At 42.8% G+C, this 20,496-nt stretch overlaps 1 protein-coding gene across 1 annotated transcript in view; it reads right to left on the bottom strand.

Moving 5' to 3' along the window:
- The window catches only part of chd7 (chromodomain helicase DNA binding protein 7), a 352,687-nt gene that overhangs the window by 65,502 nt on the left and 266,689 nt on the right, over window positions 1–20,496 (bottom strand). The window contains exons 22-24 of the mRNA XM_043689312.2: window positions 7,904–8,103; window positions 2,579–2,738; window positions 1,757–1,846 (exon numbers count right to left, since the gene is read on the bottom strand). Coding sequence (XP_043545247.2) covers window positions 1,757–1,846; window positions 2,579–2,738; window positions 7,904–8,103 — 450 coding nt within the window. The remainder of the gene's footprint in view (window positions 1–1,756; window positions 1,847–2,578; window positions 2,739–7,903; window positions 8,104–20,496) is intronic.

Raw genomic sequence — 20,496 nt, 5'->3', positions numbered from 1 at the left:
CCAGGCCACCCGCACCAATCAACCCCATCGCCGCTTGGCAGAACACTTCAACTCCTCCTCCCACTCCGCCAAGGACATGCAGGTCCTGGGCCTCCTCCATCGCCACTCGCTTACCACCCAATGCCTGGAGGAAGAATGCCTCATCTTCAACCTTGGGACCCCATAACCCCATGGCATCAATTTCCCCTTCCCCATACATTATCCCAGTTCCAACCTTCCAGCTGAGCACCATCCTCATGACCTGTCCATCTTCCTTTCCACAAATCCACTCCACCCTCCTCTCCGACCTATCACCATTACCCCTTACTCCATCCACCTACTGCACTTTCAGCGAGTTCCCCCAGCCCCATCCCCCTCCCATTTATCTCTCTGCCCCTAAGGCACCTAGTCTCATTCCTGATAAAGGATATTTGCCTGAAATATCGATTTTTTTGCTCTTCAGATGCTATCTGACCTGCTGTGCTTTTCCAACACCACACTCTTGACTGTTATATAATTTGTTTGCTCCAATTTTTTTTTAAAAAAACATATTGGATTCTACACTAGAATAAAACAAAATCGAAGCTATTCAATCCCAAATAACTTTGCCTAATTATGTTCAAGTATTGATTACAATCTGACAGGCAATGAGAATAAACCAATATTTGAGAACAAGATCCACTGGACTTATTCACTAGTCCTGGGTCTGAGTTCGATATCTCTAGCCTATCCAGTACAGATTTGTAGAATAAACACTGATAATTTTATAACACATCAGCCTTACATAAAAATGTTTGTTTATAGGCAAAAGCACCACATAATTTAATTTAATCACACTTAGGGATTTGTAAAATAAAGATTCAGCTCACAAACAGCTCAAACATTCAGAAATTAAAATATGTGTTGCTGCATTACATCTATGTAGTGCAAAACTTGGAAAAAAAAAGATCAATAGCCTTGATAAATACAATTAGGAACCAAAATATTTTCGGAGGTAATATCCCACTCTGTTACCAACATTCGTGTATTTTACTGTGATGCAAAATCTGAGAGATAGAATTTGGACAATACTTGTGCAGAAGTTCAGACCAAATAGGATGTATTTGCCAAGTATTATACTTCAAATTTATAAAGATGAAATCAGCGATGAAACACAACATGGAAGGTGGTCAAATGGCATGCATTTCTAAGACAGGCCAAGAGGAGTGATATTGAGCTGCACTCAAGTACTGCATTAAAAATGATCCCACTGATCCATTAATTCTTCACTCACTTCAGAGATTGGAAGAACATTTGAACAACTCTAGATACGGATTACCTGCATATTTCCTTTACAAGCTTAAACAGTTCAAACTCCAGACAATAACAAGACTGAGCAGAATCTCAACAGAAGCTTGGCATTTTTAAAACAAAAGATCTATTGTTTCTCACTCAAGATGCTGTTACTTTGCACTACCTTCACTTTTCTTATGAGTTTTAAAAACTCTTATTATAAATTAATCAAATTGTATGTACCAGAATAAACTTTGTACAGTTGTTAATTGTGACATCTAGAAAATATCTTAAGGAAAATTGAGTTTATCTATCAGCTTTATTTAGCAGAAGTTTAATTGTTTAGCCTTCAAGCTGAATAGGTTACCAGATTCAAATCAAACTGTTTATTTGTAAATATTAGGAAATCATTTTCAATAAAACCAAATGACAGAAAAATACTTTAACTTTCTATAGAATGATTTTCTAATAATTTATGTAGCCACACTAAAGAAACTGCACTGACCTTGCATCTGCACCATCAAATATCTTTTCTGCTACATCTCCTATCACTTCCTGCTTCAAATAATACAGCATCCGTACCCGCAGCAGGACTCTGTAGAGGAAGAAAGTTTTAACATTAGTACTGTTTGCCAACACTAGCTTTTGGCAGCTGCTTCTGTTCATCCATCATTCTGCCAAGGCTGATTAGCTATGCTGTATGGTAGGTTTGAAGCATGACAGATGGTGGCATATAATCACCTCTGTGTGGTGCTTTCTGCTGGCTTTCAACAGCCATGCTTGGCAACCACTTTCAGCATACTGAGCACAGTGCAGTGCAGCCCAGACACATTTCATTCAGTAATGCCTAATTCAGTTTGCGAAGTTTAACGTGTACGTTGCCAGTGCTTCTGAAGTGTTCAAGTAAGTTTGTAAACAAGTGAGCAGATGGCTTGCAGTAGGCGTTCTGCTCCATTATCTCATGCAATTTCCTCAGCTGTTGCTTACTATCTTCTGAAGCAGCTTTATGTTTAGAATAATGAGCAGCTACATTAGTAGCTGAAAAAGACAGATATGCAAAATCTAATTTCGAGTGGTTCACTACAAACAATGACCTATTTTATACCTTTTATTGAAAAGGAGGGCTTTCAAGCAGAAACTTAATGTTTTCTAAACTCAAAGAAGCTTTTTAAATGCTAATCATAAATAGATATGAACTGGACACAAATACAAGCAAAATACCTCGAACAGAGTTTAGAATAAAACAAATAGGATTTTCTGAGCTTCTTACTTCAACTGATATTTATTCTGTTTGCAAAATCTAAAACGAGGCAGTGATTCCACTCACTTGTTGCAATGGTGTTTCAGATGTTTCTTGTAGCCATCATCATGCAGCAAGATATCAGGGTTGCAGTTTACTAGCCAATCTGCATTTTTCATCATTGGTAAAGTGGACTGACTTTTAACTTTCTTTCCTTTCCTTCCTCTAGGCACTGGTGCAGACAAACCTATTGATTAAGTAAAGATATAAACAACATTTATCACTGAAAATCAACACCACCAAGTCCAACAACCTTTAATTGAGTATTGCACAAGCAATAAGTTTTCAAACTCCAGCAACATAAATCAAAATCATATTTTGATCTTTAGTGCTTTATGGAACAGATGAATCTCCTGATTAATCTCCAATGCTCTCCCTGTGATCTTCATTTCTTTATCATTTTGTTTCTTGTTCCAACCTTTTGCTCCATCAGCACATACACAGGTCTGCCATAATGTTTATGATCGTTGTGTCACTCCTTTATACCTATACCTTTGAGATCAGTTTGCCTCGATCACTGCACTGAGCTTCAGCTCTGTCCTGTTGACTTCTCAGGTTTTCTTTACCCCTTTGTTTTTCAGCTGTGTCTCCTTCTACTGATTTCTGTCCTTTCGGGTAGGATTCTCAAGGCATCTCTTACTCTACATTTTGTCTACTTGTTATTTCAACCTTGATGTCTCTCAATTTGTTCTCAAACTATGCCTTTAATTTCCTACAGTCCCCCATTTTCCATTTGCTCTACCCCTACCCTCCCATTATGCCTAACTGTAAAACAAATGATACCTGAACACACACTCTGGGCTCTGTCTCCACCTATGTGCTTAGTCCTTCACCCCGCCCCTCCTTCTGCATACATACCACATTTTTCTCACTACAATCAATTCTGAAGAACGATCATTGGACTCAAAACATTAACTCTGCTTTCTGTCCATAGATGCCACCAGACTTGCTGAGTTTCTCCAGCAATTTCTTTCTGTATTACTGATCTTCAGCATCAGCAGTTGTGTTTTATTTGATTGTTATGGCACCTGAACCATTCCAGGAAGGATATTACCTGAAAAAATATTACAATTTCCTTGCCAGCCTTTGTTCCTAGGCAACCAGCCCAGTGAAAAGAAACAGAAATGGCAGCAATGAAGGTAACCTCAGATCACAGTGAGAAGCAACAGCCCCACACGAGAACAGGAGAATGCCCCCGCATGCAAAGGAGCCTAGGGGTTTTGGCAGGGCTGTGGAACAGGCCTTAGAGAGAAAAAAAACTAAGGAAACAAATTTAAATTAAAGCAGGCCACCATATAAACAAATTTTTAATGAAAATAACTAAATGAAATTGAAACATAGTTTGGAATGAGAAATGGGACCAGACAACCAATTATTTTAATAACAGCACAATCTCAGAGGGAAAGACTGAAATGGAACTGTAACTGTCACAACAGAGGTAACACATGTACAGGCACAGTATTTAAGTACCATGATTTCAAGTAAAGTGTCAAACTGTAGGGATTTATCACCAAAATCATATGTACAAAGAATGCAAACTTACTGTAGATACAGACTCAACTCCTTGCCCTGGTACCAGGCAGAGATTAAATCAATCCATTCATAACCTTAGATCATATTTGATCCTGGAATGAGTTTCAAATCCCACAACTGCACCAATATTGTCTTTTTCCACGTTTGTAGTATCACTCAACATTACCATTTTAGTGCATGGCTCCAAAAGCCTCTTCCATGCCTTCGTTACCTCGAGACATGACTATCTCAATGCACTCCTGGCTGCTCTCCGATTTTTCACCCTCCATAAGTTGAGCTCAGCCAAAAGTCCCTACTGCACAGCCAAGCCCTGTTCCCCTATTACCTTGTACTTGCAGACCTGCTTTGACTCCTGTTCAAGCAGCATGTTGGTTTTCAGGGATCAGAATGTCCTGGTTCATGAATCAGGAAAGGTTAGTATGCAGGTACAGGAAGTAACAAGGAAGGCTGATAGAATGTTATTATTTATTGAGAGAGAAACTGAATGCACAAATAGGGAGATACTGCTTCAGTCATACAGGCATTGGTGTGACCACATCTGGAGTGCTATGAACAGCACTGGCATCATTATTTAAAGGAGGATTCTAAATGCAGTGAATGAATTTCGGAGAAGGTTTACATGACCAATATCTGGAATGGGTGACTTCTTGTCAACGCTTGTGAGCTTGAGAGGATCATTCTTCTGGTAGTGTACGCGGCAGTGACCAAACGGGAAGATTGGGTCAGAGCTTGGTAAGTTCAATAAAAGAGCTGTCACCTGACTGTGATTCAAGCAGGTATCTGGGGCTTTGGTCATTAAACTCCCACTCATGCAGCCTCCCAATCTTTCCCTCCCACAATAGATTCACTTAGACAACACTGCCATGATTTCATAACATCAGTTAACCAACATCTCCTGGAATATATACAGGAGTTGGTGACCTTTGTTTAAGGAAATTGTTCAGGAGTGTATTAGAATAGTCATGTCTGGGAGGTGATAAAAGTTTGATGATAGTTTCAGCAACAGTTGTGTTCAGGCAGAATAGAGTCAGACAATGTTCGACAATATAGGCCGACTTTGTGGCACTGCATGCATAGTCAGAAGTTCACCTCCCAGCATAACGATAACACCACGGCTGTGAAATCTGGTTTAGTCTCAGGTTACTGCTGGTGGCTAGTAGCTAGTAAAGGGGAGTTTTGGGAATGAAAACCATTGTTTCTTCCGCCCCAATATTTCTTGAACCCCTTAAATAGCTTAAGAGCTCAATTTTCGAAACACAAGAGATTACAAACCAATTTTATGCACTTCATAGTTTAACCCTTTCAGGATCCTGGCATAATTCTGATGAAATCATGTTCCACCCTCCTCCTAGATCAATAAGTATTTCCTGAGTAAAAACTGAAAGAACGGTGGATGCTGTAAATCAGAACCAGAAACAGCTGGAAAAGCTCAGCAGGTCAGGCAGCATCTCTGGAGAGAAATCAGAGTTAACGTTTTGGGTCAAATGACCCTTCTTCAGAATATTCCCTGAGGTTCAGTGGCCAAAAGTGAACTAAGTGCTCTAGATGAATAAAGTTTCACTGATATTTCTTTTACTGGATTGATTTGTATCAATCTTATTTATGTACCCTCTATTTGGAGTGGGTTTTTTTTACATCTATCTTATCAAGCCACTTAATTTTAAAACATATAGAACATTACAGCGCAGCACAGGCCCTTGATGTTGCGCCAACCTGTCATACCAATCTGAAGCCCATCTAACCTACACTATTCCATGTACGTCCATACGCTTGTCCAATGATGACTTAAATGTACTTAAAGTTGGCGAATCTACTACCGTTGCAGACAAAGCATACCATACCCTTCCTACTCTGAGTAAAGAAACTACCTCTGACATCTATCACCCCTCAATTTAAAGCTATGCCCCTCGTGATCGCCGTCACCATACTTGGAAAAAGGCTCTCCCTGTCCACCCTATCTAACCCTCTGATTATCTTGAATGTCTCTATTAAGTCACCTCTCAACCTTCTTCTCTCTAACGAAAACAGCCTCAAGTCCCTCAGCCTTTCCAAAGCTTCCAAATCCTTCTTATAATGCGGTGACCAGAACTATACACAATACTCCAAGTGCGGCCGCACCAGAGTTTTGTACAGCTGCAGCATAACCTCATGGTTCCGGAACTCGATCCCTCTGTTAATAAAAGCTAAAACACTGTATGCCTTCTTAGCAACAAACAAGTACAATTGTCTCAAATGGTTGCCACCTGATTGTAGGTCTAGGGCTTGAGACAAAGTCAGCACTTTACAAGTAGAGTCATTTTTACCAGCCTGTTTGGACATGCTGTGCAACACGTCATCATCAGGTGGGACTTAAATCTGGATCTTCTGGTTCAGAGGTAGTGACATGACGACTGGACCATAAGACCCCCATATTTACAAAGTCTGTGAGAAGATTTGTAGCTCGGGTGCTGGTTGTTGTGGTTCTGTTTGTCGAGCTGGGAATTTGTATTGCAGATGTTTTGTCCCCTGTCTAGGTGACATCCTCAGTGCTTGGGAGCCTCCTGTGAAGCGCTTCTGTGATCTTTCCTCCGGCATTTGTAGTGGTTTGAATCTGCCGCTTCCAGTTGTCAGTTCCAGCTGTCCGCTGCAGTGGTCGGTATATTGGGTCCAGGTCAATGTGCTTATTGATTGAATCTGTGGATGAGTGCCATGCCTCTAGGAATTGCCTGGCTGTTCTCGGTTTGGCTTGTCCTATAACAGTAGTGTTGTCCTAGTCGAATTAATGTTGCTTGTCATCTGAGTGTGTGGCTACTAAGGATAGCTGGTCGTGTCGTTTCGTGGCTAGTTGGTGTTCATCGATGTAGATCGTTCGCTGTCTTCCTGTTTGTCCTATGCAGTATTTTGTGCAGTCCTTGCATGGGATTCTGTACACGACATTGGTTTTGCTCATGCTGGGTATCGGGTCCTTCGTATTGGTGAGGCATGGCACTCATCCACAAATTCAATCAATAAGCACATCGACCTGGACCCAGTATACCGACCATTGCAGCGGACAGCTGGAACTGACAACCGAAAGCGGCAGATTCAAACCACTACAAATGCTGGAGGAAAGATCACGGAAGCGCTTCACAGGAGGCTCCCAAGCACTGAGGATGCCACCCAGACAGGGGACAAAACGTCTGCAACACAAATTCCCAGCTCAGCGAACAGAACCACAACAAACCCCATATTTAATGTGAACTTGACTGAAAATCTTCAATTTGTTGCAAGTCTTGGCAGAAGTGTGTTAGTAGCTGCATATGTTGACTTGCAGGGCCCTGTCCTCTGTAAACAGAAAGTTTAGGCAGTGTACCATTCACGGAGGACAAAACACTGAGGACAACTATTTCTTGGTGCAGCTCAAATGGCAATGCTTTGGTCAAACAAAATCAACTTGCCTTTTCCAAACTTAAGAGGTTTGGGGTTAACTCTTCTCTGATGTACTTGGTGTGGCAATGTCTTGACTAACTAGTCTACTTGCCAACCAATGAACACACTTGCCCCATGCAATATAAATTGTTAACCCCTTTGAAATTGGATATTCTTGCAATTGTCCTGGTTGGAGTGAGAAGTTTTGCCAGCTTGTTTTTCCACAATGCTGAACTTCTGTACTATTATATTGTCTGTGCTGAAATTGCCAAAGTGATATTTCCTATCGTTCACATCCAACCGGGACTTAAAGCTTCCAACCACTTGTACATTCAGTCTAGTATTTTCATTGTTTTAGAACATCGACAAAATTGCATGCCATTTTTCCTTTACATGCGAATATGACATGGTTAAGAAAGAATCCAAAATTACCAGAGTGATTTTGCAGAGCTCGCGTCTGTCCATCCTCAGTAGGAGTAATTAGATCCCAGATAAAACCTTTGATCTTTTCATCTCCTCTGTAATGGTTCAAGCAGTATACAAGGATAGTGCGACAGATGGTCTCCACATCATGTTCTGTCAACTGTCGTTTAAAACGCCCATGTGACAGTATATCACTCCATCGGCCCCAACTGAAGAGAATAAGCAATGAAAGCTTTAGTCAAGTAAACTTCTGTAAAAACATAATTCTAATTCTAAAGTCTTTAAAAGTCAATATGCGGCTTCTACATATAATCAGAAATCAAGACCCACTTTGCTCAGAAGGCAGCAATTTTGAAAGAGAAAGCCAGATAGAAGGGAAAAGGAAACGGTACAAGTGTAAAAAGGGTGGGAGGAAGAAGAGGGGTTTGGGAGAAGATCAAGACTGAACAAGTGAGGAAGGTGAGTGGATTTGGAGACTGAGGCAAATGGGAAGGAAGAAATAGAGAGACAGCATGAGAAATCAAGGGAAAGCATAAAGAGAGATGGGATGGGACAGGGGAGAAATGGAATGGGGAGGGAAAACTGTTTCAAATAGTACATGATCTTTTTTAAAAAAAACATACAGTTGTGCTGCTTGGGGTCTTGCTTTAACAACTGACAATACAATGTTCCCTTTGTACTGGCCTGTAGTGTTGATTCATACACACAGTAAGGAAACCCCAATGTACACGACCAACTCAAAATGACTAAAAGGCTATCCAAACCTGCTCTGCCATTCAATAAGATCATGCTTGATCTGGTAGAGGTCTCATCTCCACACCCATTAGCCTAGACTGCCTTGTTTACCAAAAATCAGCCTTGAATAAATTTAAAGACTCAGTCTCCACGACCTTCTGGGGAACAGAATCCCACTAACAATCCCTTAAGAGAAAGCAATTCTCTTTGTCTGTGTCTTTAAAAGGTTGGATTAGTGGGAAGTTGATTTTAACTGAATGGTTATCTTGTTTCATTTCTCTATGATTTATTAAATTACTGTCCAAAATATATGCCAAATTTCAGTAATTAAAAGAAACAGACTAGCACCAGTTGAAACCATCAGTGCAATAATTATGTTTAAATTGGGCCAAACATCAATAATGTTGTAAATGTGTTAGTTGTGGGTATGTTATATTGCTGTAAGTGTACTACTGTGCAGAAAGTTCCTTGCTTTTAATGTACACATATAAACAATAAGAAGGATCACAAAATTGCAACGATTTGGAGATGTCGGTGTTGGACTGGGGTATACAAAATTAAAAACCACACAACACCAGGTTATAGTCCAGCAGGTTTATTTGGAAGTGCTAGCTTTCGGAGCTAGTGCTCTGAAAGCTAGTGCGTCCAAATAAACCTGTTGGACTATAACCTGGTGTTGTGTGATTTTTCACCTCACAAAATTGTTGCAGTTTAAAGATGGCAATATTGATAATATAAAACAGAAGTTACATATCCTGTTCCACGAACAAGTTCCCAACAAATCCTGGGATGTTTTCAATGCAGCATACTAAGTGCCCTCAATTGCAAGATGGGATTGAGCTAGTGCCAATGCTTGAATGAAATTGACGCTCTGTGATTGATGTTGCATGTTTGTGGCAGATGCACAAAACATTTGGCACGAGATCCATTTGGAATTGAAATCAAAGGTGTGTGTGTTATGGTAGCTCTTTCAATGTGACTGTATAGGCGCATGCCAAAAACTGGGGAGAGAAGCTGGTGCAAACCAGAGACCACAATACTCACCTCTCATTATTGAGCGTCTTTGGGATCCCCCTAATCCTCTGACTGATCATTAATCCTTTCTACATCCCCTTACTGCCTCCTTGATGCTCTAATTCACTCAACAGCACTACCCATCACAACCTTAATTGATGCATTGCAGGTCAAGTCCCAGTAGGGAGGCATGTAGCTTCTCACTATTTCATTCAACCCATCATTTGATGCACCATTAACTCAGCTTTCCCACATGACCACAATCCCGCTAATTGCATCATCCTGCCCCTCCAGTATGTTACACACCTACCTCTTTCCAATCCAGATTCACACCCTCTACTTATCTTTCCATTTCTCTTGGCCTCACTACTCCCACTGTGTGAAGACCATCATTAACACACACACACACACACACTAACATCTACCCCTTCCCACCCCCCCCCCCCCCCCCCAACCCAAAAACGGCATAAACATTCTCGGAATCCCACTTCATTCTGTTTGCACCCCTGGAAAAAATGTTTTCCCAATTTGTTTATAATCAAGGCTTCCTTTAGCTGCATAGCCTTGCAGCAATCAAGAAAAGCCTAGTGCTGGGAACCAAAAGGCTCCACACAAGCAATGATCGTACAAGAGGTGTGCACGTGCACAATTTTGAAGGGGGCAGTGCATTGCAACAAGCAAGCCATGCACAGCAAACATAAATCAGATGGGACATCAGTTACATTTGCATTTACAAAAACTCTCAACTGAGCAGTTCTTGACTCTTTCTTCAGCTGCTGAAAATGTGTTGCTGGAAAAGCGCAGCAGCTCAGGCAGCATCCAAGGAACAGGAGAATCGACGTTTCGGGCATAAGCCCTTCTTCAGGATGCTGCCTGACCTGCTGTGCTTTTCCAGCAACACATTTTCAGCTCTGATCTCCAGCATCTGCAGCCCTCACTTTCTCCTCTTTCTTCAGCTGACCTGCTGTACTTTACCAGCACCACACTCTTGACTCTTTCTTCACTGTGACATTTCTGCAGCTATGGACTTCACATATCCTTACCTCTGCCATCACAACCCTATTCCTCACTAAAACTGTTGAAGAAAAAAGCACACAGACAGCTTGGTAAGGCTAGAGTGGTGCTGGAAAAGCACAGCAGGTCGGGCAGTATCCGAGGAACAGGAAAACTGATGTTTCGTCAGGGCTCCTGCCCAAAACATCGATTTTCCTGCTCCTCAGATGCTGCCTGACCTGCTGTGCTTTTCCAGCACCAGTCTAATCTTGACTCTAATCTGCAGTACCCACCTGCAGTCCTCACTTTCGCCTAGCTTCTCTTGGTAGGGCCCTCATTTCAACCTTAAGTCTGTGCCTAAGAGTTAAGGAACTGAAATGGTCAGATTAGTTTAGGCATTCACCAACAGATTTGTTGCACAACATTAAAACGCTCTGGCTGCTGAAACTGCATCTGAAATATGGAATGCAAATGGAAGCCTGGAGTTCAGTTCTGTTTTAAACCATTTTCTTGAATAGAACATAGAACAGTACAGCACAGAACAGGCCCTTCAACCCACGATGTTGTGCAGACCACTGATCCTCATGTATGCACCCTCAAATTTCTGTGACCATATGCATGTCCAGTAGTCTCGTAAATGTCCCCAATGACCTTGCTTCCACAACTGCTGCTGGCAACGCATTCCATGCTCTCACAACTCTCTGTGTAAAGAACCTGCCTCTGACATCCCCTCTATACTTTCCTCCAACCAGCTTAAAACTATGACCCCTCGTGTTAGTCATTTCTGCCCTGGGAAATAGTCTCTGGCTATCGACTCTATCTATGCCTCTCATCATCTTGTATACCTCTTGAATCTTTGTCTTCTGTCCTCATCACTTTGCAGGACATTTTTGTCACAAACATCAATGTATTCATTCAACTGCCTCTGCTGCAGTCCTCTCTTCACCGAGCCATGAGGCAAGCATTCTGTAAGATTGCCACCTGCTTTAACCCTGACCTTGCATCATTGTCTAATTTCTCTCCTGGTCCATGAGCCCTACATCCTGCTCCCTGGTCCCTCTTTCCAAGAAACTTTCCTAACGTACATACTCCCTGGCTTCCATATTGGTTGATATTATCAGTGGTTCTCCTGCTTTCAAAACCTACTGCCATCACCATCTTCTGAGAAACCAACCCTTCCTACCATGAAAACAACCACTCCGTCACCAACCTCCTTCACCTTTTCAAAGTACTTCTAAAACATCCTGGAACACTCCGTAAAATCCCCTCCTAATCAGGACCTTCTCAATGCCTCTTCCCTGCAATTGCTAAATTACTGAAATTTAGTTAGGTATGCTACGTGACTATGACAAAGATGAGCTATCCTCACCATGTTTATCTGGACGTTTTGGCAGTTTTTGACACTCTTTAACCTCACCATTCATTTCTTAATCATTGTTCAGTCACATGAGACTAGTTCTATCCCCATTTATTCAACAGAGCTGGGGGAACAATCTGCAATTGATACTCTCTTGAATTACCTCATTCTTCCTGCTCCAATTTGTCATTGGGTCTGGTTCAGACTCTATCCATCCCCCACCCACTTACCATTTTGTAATCTGAAAAACCTTAACACCTCTGTTTTAGAGATTGCAACCAGAAGACTCAAATTCTCCAGGTGTCGGTTGTCCATTCTGCTTTTGTAAAGTGCCTCGGAATATTTGTTATCCTAAAAGGTTCTGGATGTAAGTTTGTTGAGCTGAAAGGCTCATTCTCTGACGTTTCGTCACCATACTAGGTAACATCTTCAGCGAGTCTCTGGATGAAGCACTGATGTTTCCTGCTCTCTATTTATATGTTCTTTTTCTCAGGGGGTGGTAAATGGGGTCGAAGTCAATGTGTTTATCAACAAACACATGACTTGGAGCCCACTTACCACCCCTGAGAAAAAGAACAGGAAATGACATCACCATAGGAAATGACAGAGGATTCTGGGTAATCCAAGATGGAGGACGGGAAACATTTCTGGCTGGAAGAGCTGCTCCTTTTTTTGAGGTATTTTAAGTGTTGGAGGTGATTTCCTCGAATTCCAGGAGCAGCAATTACTGTTTTATATGCTGTTGCATTGTTTTGGAACTTTGGAAAAGAAAGTCAACACAACAGCAGTTTAAAAGGGAGAAGAGTAGACAAAGGAAACACATGGTGAGGACAGTGCAGGAGAGAGAGAGAGAGAGAGAAGAAAAACCTGCACAGTTACCGCCTTTGCTGTTTGAATTTGTGTATCGTTGGACATCGGAGTGCATCTGGGAAAATTAACAAACAGTGAAATTCATAACTAATCTTGGAGGAACTGTTGGGTGAATTTCACAGCACAGAATCAGGTAAGTTAATTGTTGTTTTAAGTCTGTCCAAGAGAAAGGCTGCAGTAGTCAGTATGGTGGATTCTTTCTTGATTATGTTTTTGGAGATAAACTTAAAATATAAGTCATAGCTATTAATTAACCTGGGGCAGTGTTTGTAGAGGAATTAGACGGTGTTATTTTCTGGGTCTGTAGATTGTGAAGGAGCAAAAATGGCCTTTGCAGTGATCTGTACTTCTTGTCAGATGTGGGAGTTTAAAGAGAGTTTAAGGGTTACTGCGGATTATATCTGCCATAAATGCTGTTGGATGCGAATCTGATCAGATCGAGTGGATCGGTTGGAGAGTCAGATAGAAGTGATGAGGAATTTGTAACAGCAACCCAGTGTGTGATGGATGGCAGTTATAGGAGGAGAGGAAAGTCTCAGATACAGTCACACAGATGGGTTAACTCCAGTAAAGGTAAGAGAGGTAGGCAGCTAGTGCAGGAGTCTTTTGTGGATATACCCATTTCAAACAGGTATGCTGCTTTGGAAAATGTAGGGGGTGATGGATTCTCAGGGGAACGTAGCACGAACACCCAAGTTTCTGATATTGAGACTGGCTCTAATGCAACGAGGGGTACGTTCCAAGAGATCAATTGTGCTAGGGGATTCCGTAGTCAGAGGTACAGACAGACGTTTCTGTGGCCAGTAGAGAAAAAGCAGAATGGTGTGTTGTTCCCCCAGTGCCAGGATCAAGGATGTCTCAGAGAAAGTGCAGAATGTTCTCACAGGGGAGAGGGGAGGGGGGAGGGGGGCGTGGGGGTGGGGCAGGTGGGGTCAGGGAGATAGTGAGGAAAGAGATCGATCGGAGACGGGTACAGCTAAGAACAGAAGTGAGTCAAAGAGTCAGGGCAGGCAGGGACAAGGTAGGACTAATAAATTAAACTGCATTTATTTCAATGCAAGGGGCCTAACAGGGAAGACAGATGAACTCAGGGCATGGTTAGGAACATGGGACTGGGATATCATAGCAATTACAGATACATGGCTCAGGAATGGGCAGGACTGACAGCTTAATGTTCCAGGATACAAATGCTACAGGAAGGATAGAAAGGGAGGCAAGAGAGGAGGGGGAGTGGCATTTTTGATAAGGGATAGCATTTCAGCTGTGCTGAGGGCGGATATTCCCAGAAATACATCCAGGGAAGTTATTTGGGTGGAATGGAGAAATAAGAAAGGGATGATCACCTTATTGGGATTGTATTATAGACCCCCCCAATCGTCAGAGGGAAATTGAGAAACAAACTTGTAAGGAGATCTCAGCTATCTGTAAGAATAATAGGGTAGTTATGGCAAGGGATTTTAACTTTCCAAACATCGACTGGGACTGCCATAGTGTTAAAGGTTCAGATGGAGAGGAATTTCTTGAGTGTGTACAAGACAATTTTCTGATTCAGTACGTGATTCAGTCAGTGGGGGAGCACTTTACGGCCAGCAACCATAATTCTATTCATTTTAAAATAGTGATGGAAAAGGATAGACGAGATCTAAAAGTTGAAGTTCTAAATTGGAGAAAGGTCAATTTTGTCGGTATTTGGCAAGAACTTTCGAAAGCTGATTGGAGGCAGACGTTCGCAGGTAAGGGGACGGCTGGAAAATGGAAAGCCTTCAGAAATGAGATAATAAGAATCCAGAGAAAGTATATTCCTGTCAGGGTGAAAGGGAAGGCTGGTAGTTATAGGGAATGCTGGATGACTAAAGAAATTGAGGGTTTGGTTAAGAAGAAGGAAGCACGTGTCAGGTGTCGACAGGATAGATTGAGTGAATCCTTAGAAGAGTATAAAGAAAGTAGGAATATACTGAAGAGGAAAGTCAGGAGGGCAAAACAGGGACACGAGTTAGGTTTGGCAAATAGAATTAAGGAGAATCCAAAGGGTTTTTACAAATATATTAAGGACAAAAGGGTAACTAGGGAGAGAATAGGGCCCCTCAAGGATCAGCAGGGCAGCCTTTGTGTGGAGCCATGGAGAGTGGGGGAGTTACTAAATGAATATTTTGCATCAGTATTTACTATGGAAAAGGATATGGAAGATATAGACTGTAGGGAAATAGATGGTGACATCTTGCAAGATGTCCAGATTACAGAGGAGGAAGTGCTGGATGTCTTGAAATGGTTAACGGTGGACGTGATCAGATGTACCCGTGGGAACCTAGAGAAGTGATTGCTGGGCCTCTTGCTGAGATATTTGTATCATCGATAGTCACAGGTGAAGTGCCGGAAGACTAGAGGTTGGCAAACGTGGTGCCACTGTTTAAGAAGGGCGGTAAAGACAAGCCAGGGAACTATAGACCGGTGAGCCTGACCTCGTTGGTGGGCAAGTTGTTGGAGGGAATCCTGAGGGACAGGATGTACATGTATTTGGAAAGGCAAGGACTGATTAGGGATAATCAACATATCTTTGTGCGTGGGAAATCATGTCTCACAAACTTGATTGAGTGTTTTGAAGTAGTAACAAAGATGATTTATGAGGGTAGAGCAGTAGATGTGATCTATATGGACTTCAATAAGGCGGTCGACAAGGTTCCCATGGGAGACTGATTAGCAAGGTTCGATCTCATGGAATACAGGGAGAACTAGCCATTTGGATACAGAACTGGCCCAAAGATAGAAGACAGAGGGTGGTGGTGGAGGGTTGTTTTTCAGACTGGAGGCCTGTGATCAGTGGAATACCACAAGGATCGGTGCTGGGCCCTCTATGTTTCGTCATTTACATAAATGATTTGGATGTGAGCATGAGAGGTACAGTCAGTAAGTTTGCAGATGACACCAAAATTGGAGGTGTAGTGGACAGTGAAGAGGGTTACCTCAGATTACAACAGGATCTTGACCAGATGGGCCAATGGGCTGAGAAGTGGCAGATGGAGTTTAATTCAGATAAATGCGAGGTACTGCATTTTGGGAAAGCAAATCTTAGCAGGACTTATCACTTAATGGTAAGGTCCTCGGGAGTGTTGCTGAACAAAGAGACCTTGGAATGCAGGTTCATAGCTCCTTGAAAGTGGAGTCGCAGGTAGATAGAATAGTGAAGGTGGCGTTTGGTATGCTTTCCTTTATTGGTCAGAGTATTGAGTACTAGAGTTGGGAGGTCATGTTGCAGCTGTACAGGACATTGGTTAGGCCACTGTTGGAATATTGTGTGCATTTCTGGTCTCCTTCCTCTCGGAAAGATGGTGTGAAACCTGAAAGGGTTCAGAAAGATTTACAAGGATGTTGCCAGGGTTGGAGGACCTGAGCTATAGGGAGAGGCTGAACAGGCTGGGGCTGTTTTCCCTGGAGCGTCAGAGGCTGAGGGGAGACCTTATAGAGGCTTATGAGGGGCATGGATAGGATAAATAGGCAAAGTCTTTTCCCTGGGGTGGGGGAGTCCAGATCTAGAGGGCATAGGTTTAGGGTGAGAGGGGAAAGATATAAAAGAGACCTAAGGGGCAATCTTTTCACACAGAGGGTGGTACGGGTATGGAATGAGCTGCCAGAGGAAGTGGTGGAGGCGAGTACAATTGCAACATTTAAGAGGCATTTGGATGGGTATATGAATAGGAAGGGTTTGGAGGGATATGGACCGAGTGCGGGCAGGTGGGACTAGATTGGGTTGGGATATCTTGTCGGCATGGACGGGTTGGACCGAAGGGTCTGTTTCCATGCTGTACACCTCTATGACAACCTGAGCTACAAATCTTTTCAAAACTCGCTGTCCTAAGAGGGTTATGTGATTATAGGATACTGTTGAGAGGCATCATTGCTCCTGTACCCCTTACAATGCCACTTTCCTCTGGTCTAACATTGAAGATGCTGAAGTCTCTAAACAGGAAAAGATCAAACTGATGAGATAAATGCTCTGGCTACAAAAAATTGGAGATTAGCTGTTTTAGTAACAGGATCGAAAAGATAGAGGCTCAGAAATAGGTTTGTTCAGTTTACTACTTTTATTCTGCTATTTTAATGCAGTTCTACAGCAAAACATGTCCTCGTAAGGGAGCAACTTTGCTAAGTCCTTGCTGACTGCCAACATGGAATAGAAAATCTTGGTTCCAATGCAACATTACAGTTTGGCTCAATCTTTAAAATGTTGATGAACTGTCATTCCTTGATACAAGTTACCAGAAATCAGACAGCTCCAAAACAGCCCTGAAACATTCAGTTATATACAGTGCAGTATGGCATGTCATAAAATGCAGGTACATTTAACAAAATGAAGAGTGGGTGGGCATGACCAAAACATGGAGGAATTATCTTCTATCTACCCCTTTAGTAAAGACAGATGCAGAATATTCATCTAACAGTCAAGCCTTCTGCCCTCATGTGTAAATTCCTTTCTCTGCCCTAATCAACTCTATTTATTTTACTATTGATATGCCTATGCAAGAAGTTGGCACTCTCCTTCATATAGGCCACCAGTCTTTTCTCATTATCCCTCTTCACTTGTCAAGTGCTTTTTCACCAACCATCTCCATCCCATTCCATCCTCACCACACTTTTTTGTACCTCCACTGTTTTAGCTTTTCAGCATTTACAAAGTACTCTTCCATTCTTTAGATGGATGAACTCTCATTTGCTACATTGAAATTCATTTGCCATATTCTTGACCAGTCGACCATTTAATCTAACAATGCCTCTTTGTTTAAATGTTATTTATCTAAGCATCATGAGCAAATTCAGTAATGTGGTTTGCTATCTCATCATTTAACTTGTCAATGAATACAGTGAACAGCTGTAGGGATGGGGATTTTCCTAGTCACATCTGCAGCCTTTTGCTCAGCCAATTTCCTAACCAAGCTAACAATTTGGCTTCAACCTTAACAAATAGTCTGGAAAACCTCGAATATTTCTTGGAAGTTCACATAAGTAACAATTGTAGTTATTCCATTGTACCTGTACAATCAGGTTTGCTAGTCCTGACCTACCCATCAGATTTTCTATGATCAGCTGAAAATTAAGGTGTTCAGTCACTTTACCCACAATTATAGCTTCAATGATATTCTAGTTGTTGTTCTAGCTGATTAGTAGTTACTTGGTTTCTCTCAACTTTCTGAAACACTGAGGTTTTATGCAATGTTTGGGAACAGTTTCCAACTTGGAAGATTATGTTGGAACATCTGCAAAGATCTCACCTACTTCTTTAACAACACTGGAATGGAACCAATCTACTCTTGGGGTTTGTTGGTCATTTCTGGTGCAGATATGATCAGCCAAATGGTCTCCATCCATAACATTACAATCTTGAGATTTATTCCATAAATTTTGTGACGTAATGTGGGTATCTTAATGCATGATGGAGGGCTTCCCAAAGCTGGGGTCATGAGCAGAATATTTGAGGTTCTGAACTGATGCAGCATAATTCCTTCCCTGCTCAAACAGATGCCTTCTCCCCAGTCCCCAGTTCACATAGGTTTCCCCCAGCCAGGCTTCCTCCTTCCCTGCCCTGCCTGTGACAGCTCGCACATTTGGGTCACAATTTCCAGGACTTGAAATGGGGTCATAGCAGGAAAACGTTTGGACAAAAAGCATCACAACTGAATGGGAGAAGGTTCTTCAATTTCCTTGTGTTTCCCCCATGTTTAAAAAGGTCAAGACAGTAAGAAAACAGGAAATAGAAAAGGTTGAGGGGCAGATAGAGGTGAGGGAGAGAACAAGATACCTGTGGTCATTTGGTAGTTCAAAAGTTATGTATCGCTAAAAAAGACACACCGCCCAAGTTTTTCACCTTGTACTCACCAGTATAATTTACAACGAACACCAATGTAAGGGGAATGCCACATTCAATATGAGAGAAGAATGCTGATTGAATGGCAAGTAGTTGCAAAATATGGTGCTAGAAAAAACACAGCCAGTCAGGCTGCATCCGAGGAGCAGGAGGGTTGATGTTTTGAGCATAAGCCCTTTATCAGGAATGAGAGGGTGGCCCAAGGGGGCTGTGAGATAAATAAGAGGAGGGTGGGGCTGGGGGAAAGGTAGCTGAGAATGTGATAGGTGGATGACGGTGGGGGTGATAGTGATAGGTCGGAAAGGAAGAGTGAGCAGATAGGTGGGAAGGAAGATGGACAGGTAGCTCAAGAGGGCGGTACCAAGTTGGAAGGTTGGACCTGGGATAAGGTAGGGAAAGGAGAAATGAAGAAACTGGTGAAATCTACATTGATGCCGTGTGGTTGGAGGGTCCCAAGGCAGAAGATGAGGAATTCTTCCTCCAGGCGTTGGGTGGCTAGGGTTTGGCGGTGGAGGCGGCACAGGACTTGCATGTCCTTGGCAGAGTGGGAGGGGAAGTTAAAGTGTTCGGCCACAGGGCGGTGGGGTTGGTTACTGCATGTGTTCCAGAGATGTTCTGAAACGTTCCGCAAGTTGGCATCTGTCTCTCTAATGTAGAGGAGACCACACTGAGAACAATGGACACAGTAGATGAGGTATTTGGATGTTCGAAAAATCCCTGCCAGTTATGGAAGGATCCTTTGGGGCCTAGAATGGAGGTGAAGGGAGAGGTGTGGGCACAAGTTTTACACCTCCTGCAGTGGCAGGGGAAGGTGCCAGGAGTGGAGGGTGAGTTGGTAAGGGGCATGGACCTGACAAAAGAGTCGTGAAGGGAACAGTCTCTGCAGAATGCAGATAGGGACGGAGAGGAAACACATCACTTGTGGTGAGGTCTGTTTGTGGGTGACGGAAAGAGCAGAGGATGATGCAATCTATCTGGAGATTGGTGGGTGGAAGATGAGAACCAGGAGGTTTTTGTCCTTGATGTGATTAGCGGGATGGGGTTCAAGCGCAGAGGTGTGGGAAGTGGAGGAGATGCACTGGATGGATTGTCAACCATGTGGGAGGGGAAATTGTGGTCTCTGAAGGAGGCGATCTGGGATGCCTTGAGGGAGTCGGCCACCACACGAAGTGCAAACCATGCGCCATCGCCACTCTCTCACCTCTGTCCAAGGTCCCAAAGGATCCTTCCACATCCGACAGAGATTTACCTGCTCTCCCACATGTCATCTACTGTGTCCATTGCTTTTGGTGTGGTCTCCTCTACATTGGGGAAACAGGATGCCAACTCGCAGGATGTTTCAGAGAACATCTCTAGGACGCATGGACTAAACAACTCCCCCTCCCACTCCACCAAAGACATGGGCCTCCTCCATCGCCAAACTCTAGCCACCCAATGCATGGAGAAAGAAAGCCTCATCTTCTGCATTGGGACCCTCCAACCACATAGGATCAATGTAGATGTCACCAGTTTCTACATCTCCCCTTCTCTTACCCCCAACTTTATCCCAGAGCCAACCTTGCAACATGGCACTGCCCTCTTGAACTGTCCTACCTGTTCATCTCCCTTCTAAACTATCCGCTCCACCCTCCTTTCCAACCTACCATCATTACCCCCACCTCCATTTACTTACTGCAATCTCAGCCACCTTTGCCCAGCCCCACCCCTTCCCATTTATCTCTCAGCCCCCTTGGGCCACCGACTCATTCCCAAGAGCTTATGTTCAAAACGTCATCG

This window comes from Chiloscyllium plagiosum, unplaced genomic scaffold (assembly GCF_037043375.1).
Source record: "Chiloscyllium plagiosum isolate Xiang-an unplaced genomic scaffold, Cpla_swu_hap1 HiC_scaffold_4, whole genome shotgun sequence".
Taxonomy (NCBI): domain Eukaryota; kingdom Metazoa; phylum Chordata; class Chondrichthyes; order Orectolobiformes; family Hemiscylliidae; genus Chiloscyllium; species Chiloscyllium plagiosum.
The sequence above is the reverse complement of the archived record's forward strand: the minus strand, read 5'-3'. Positions and strand labels throughout refer to the sequence as shown.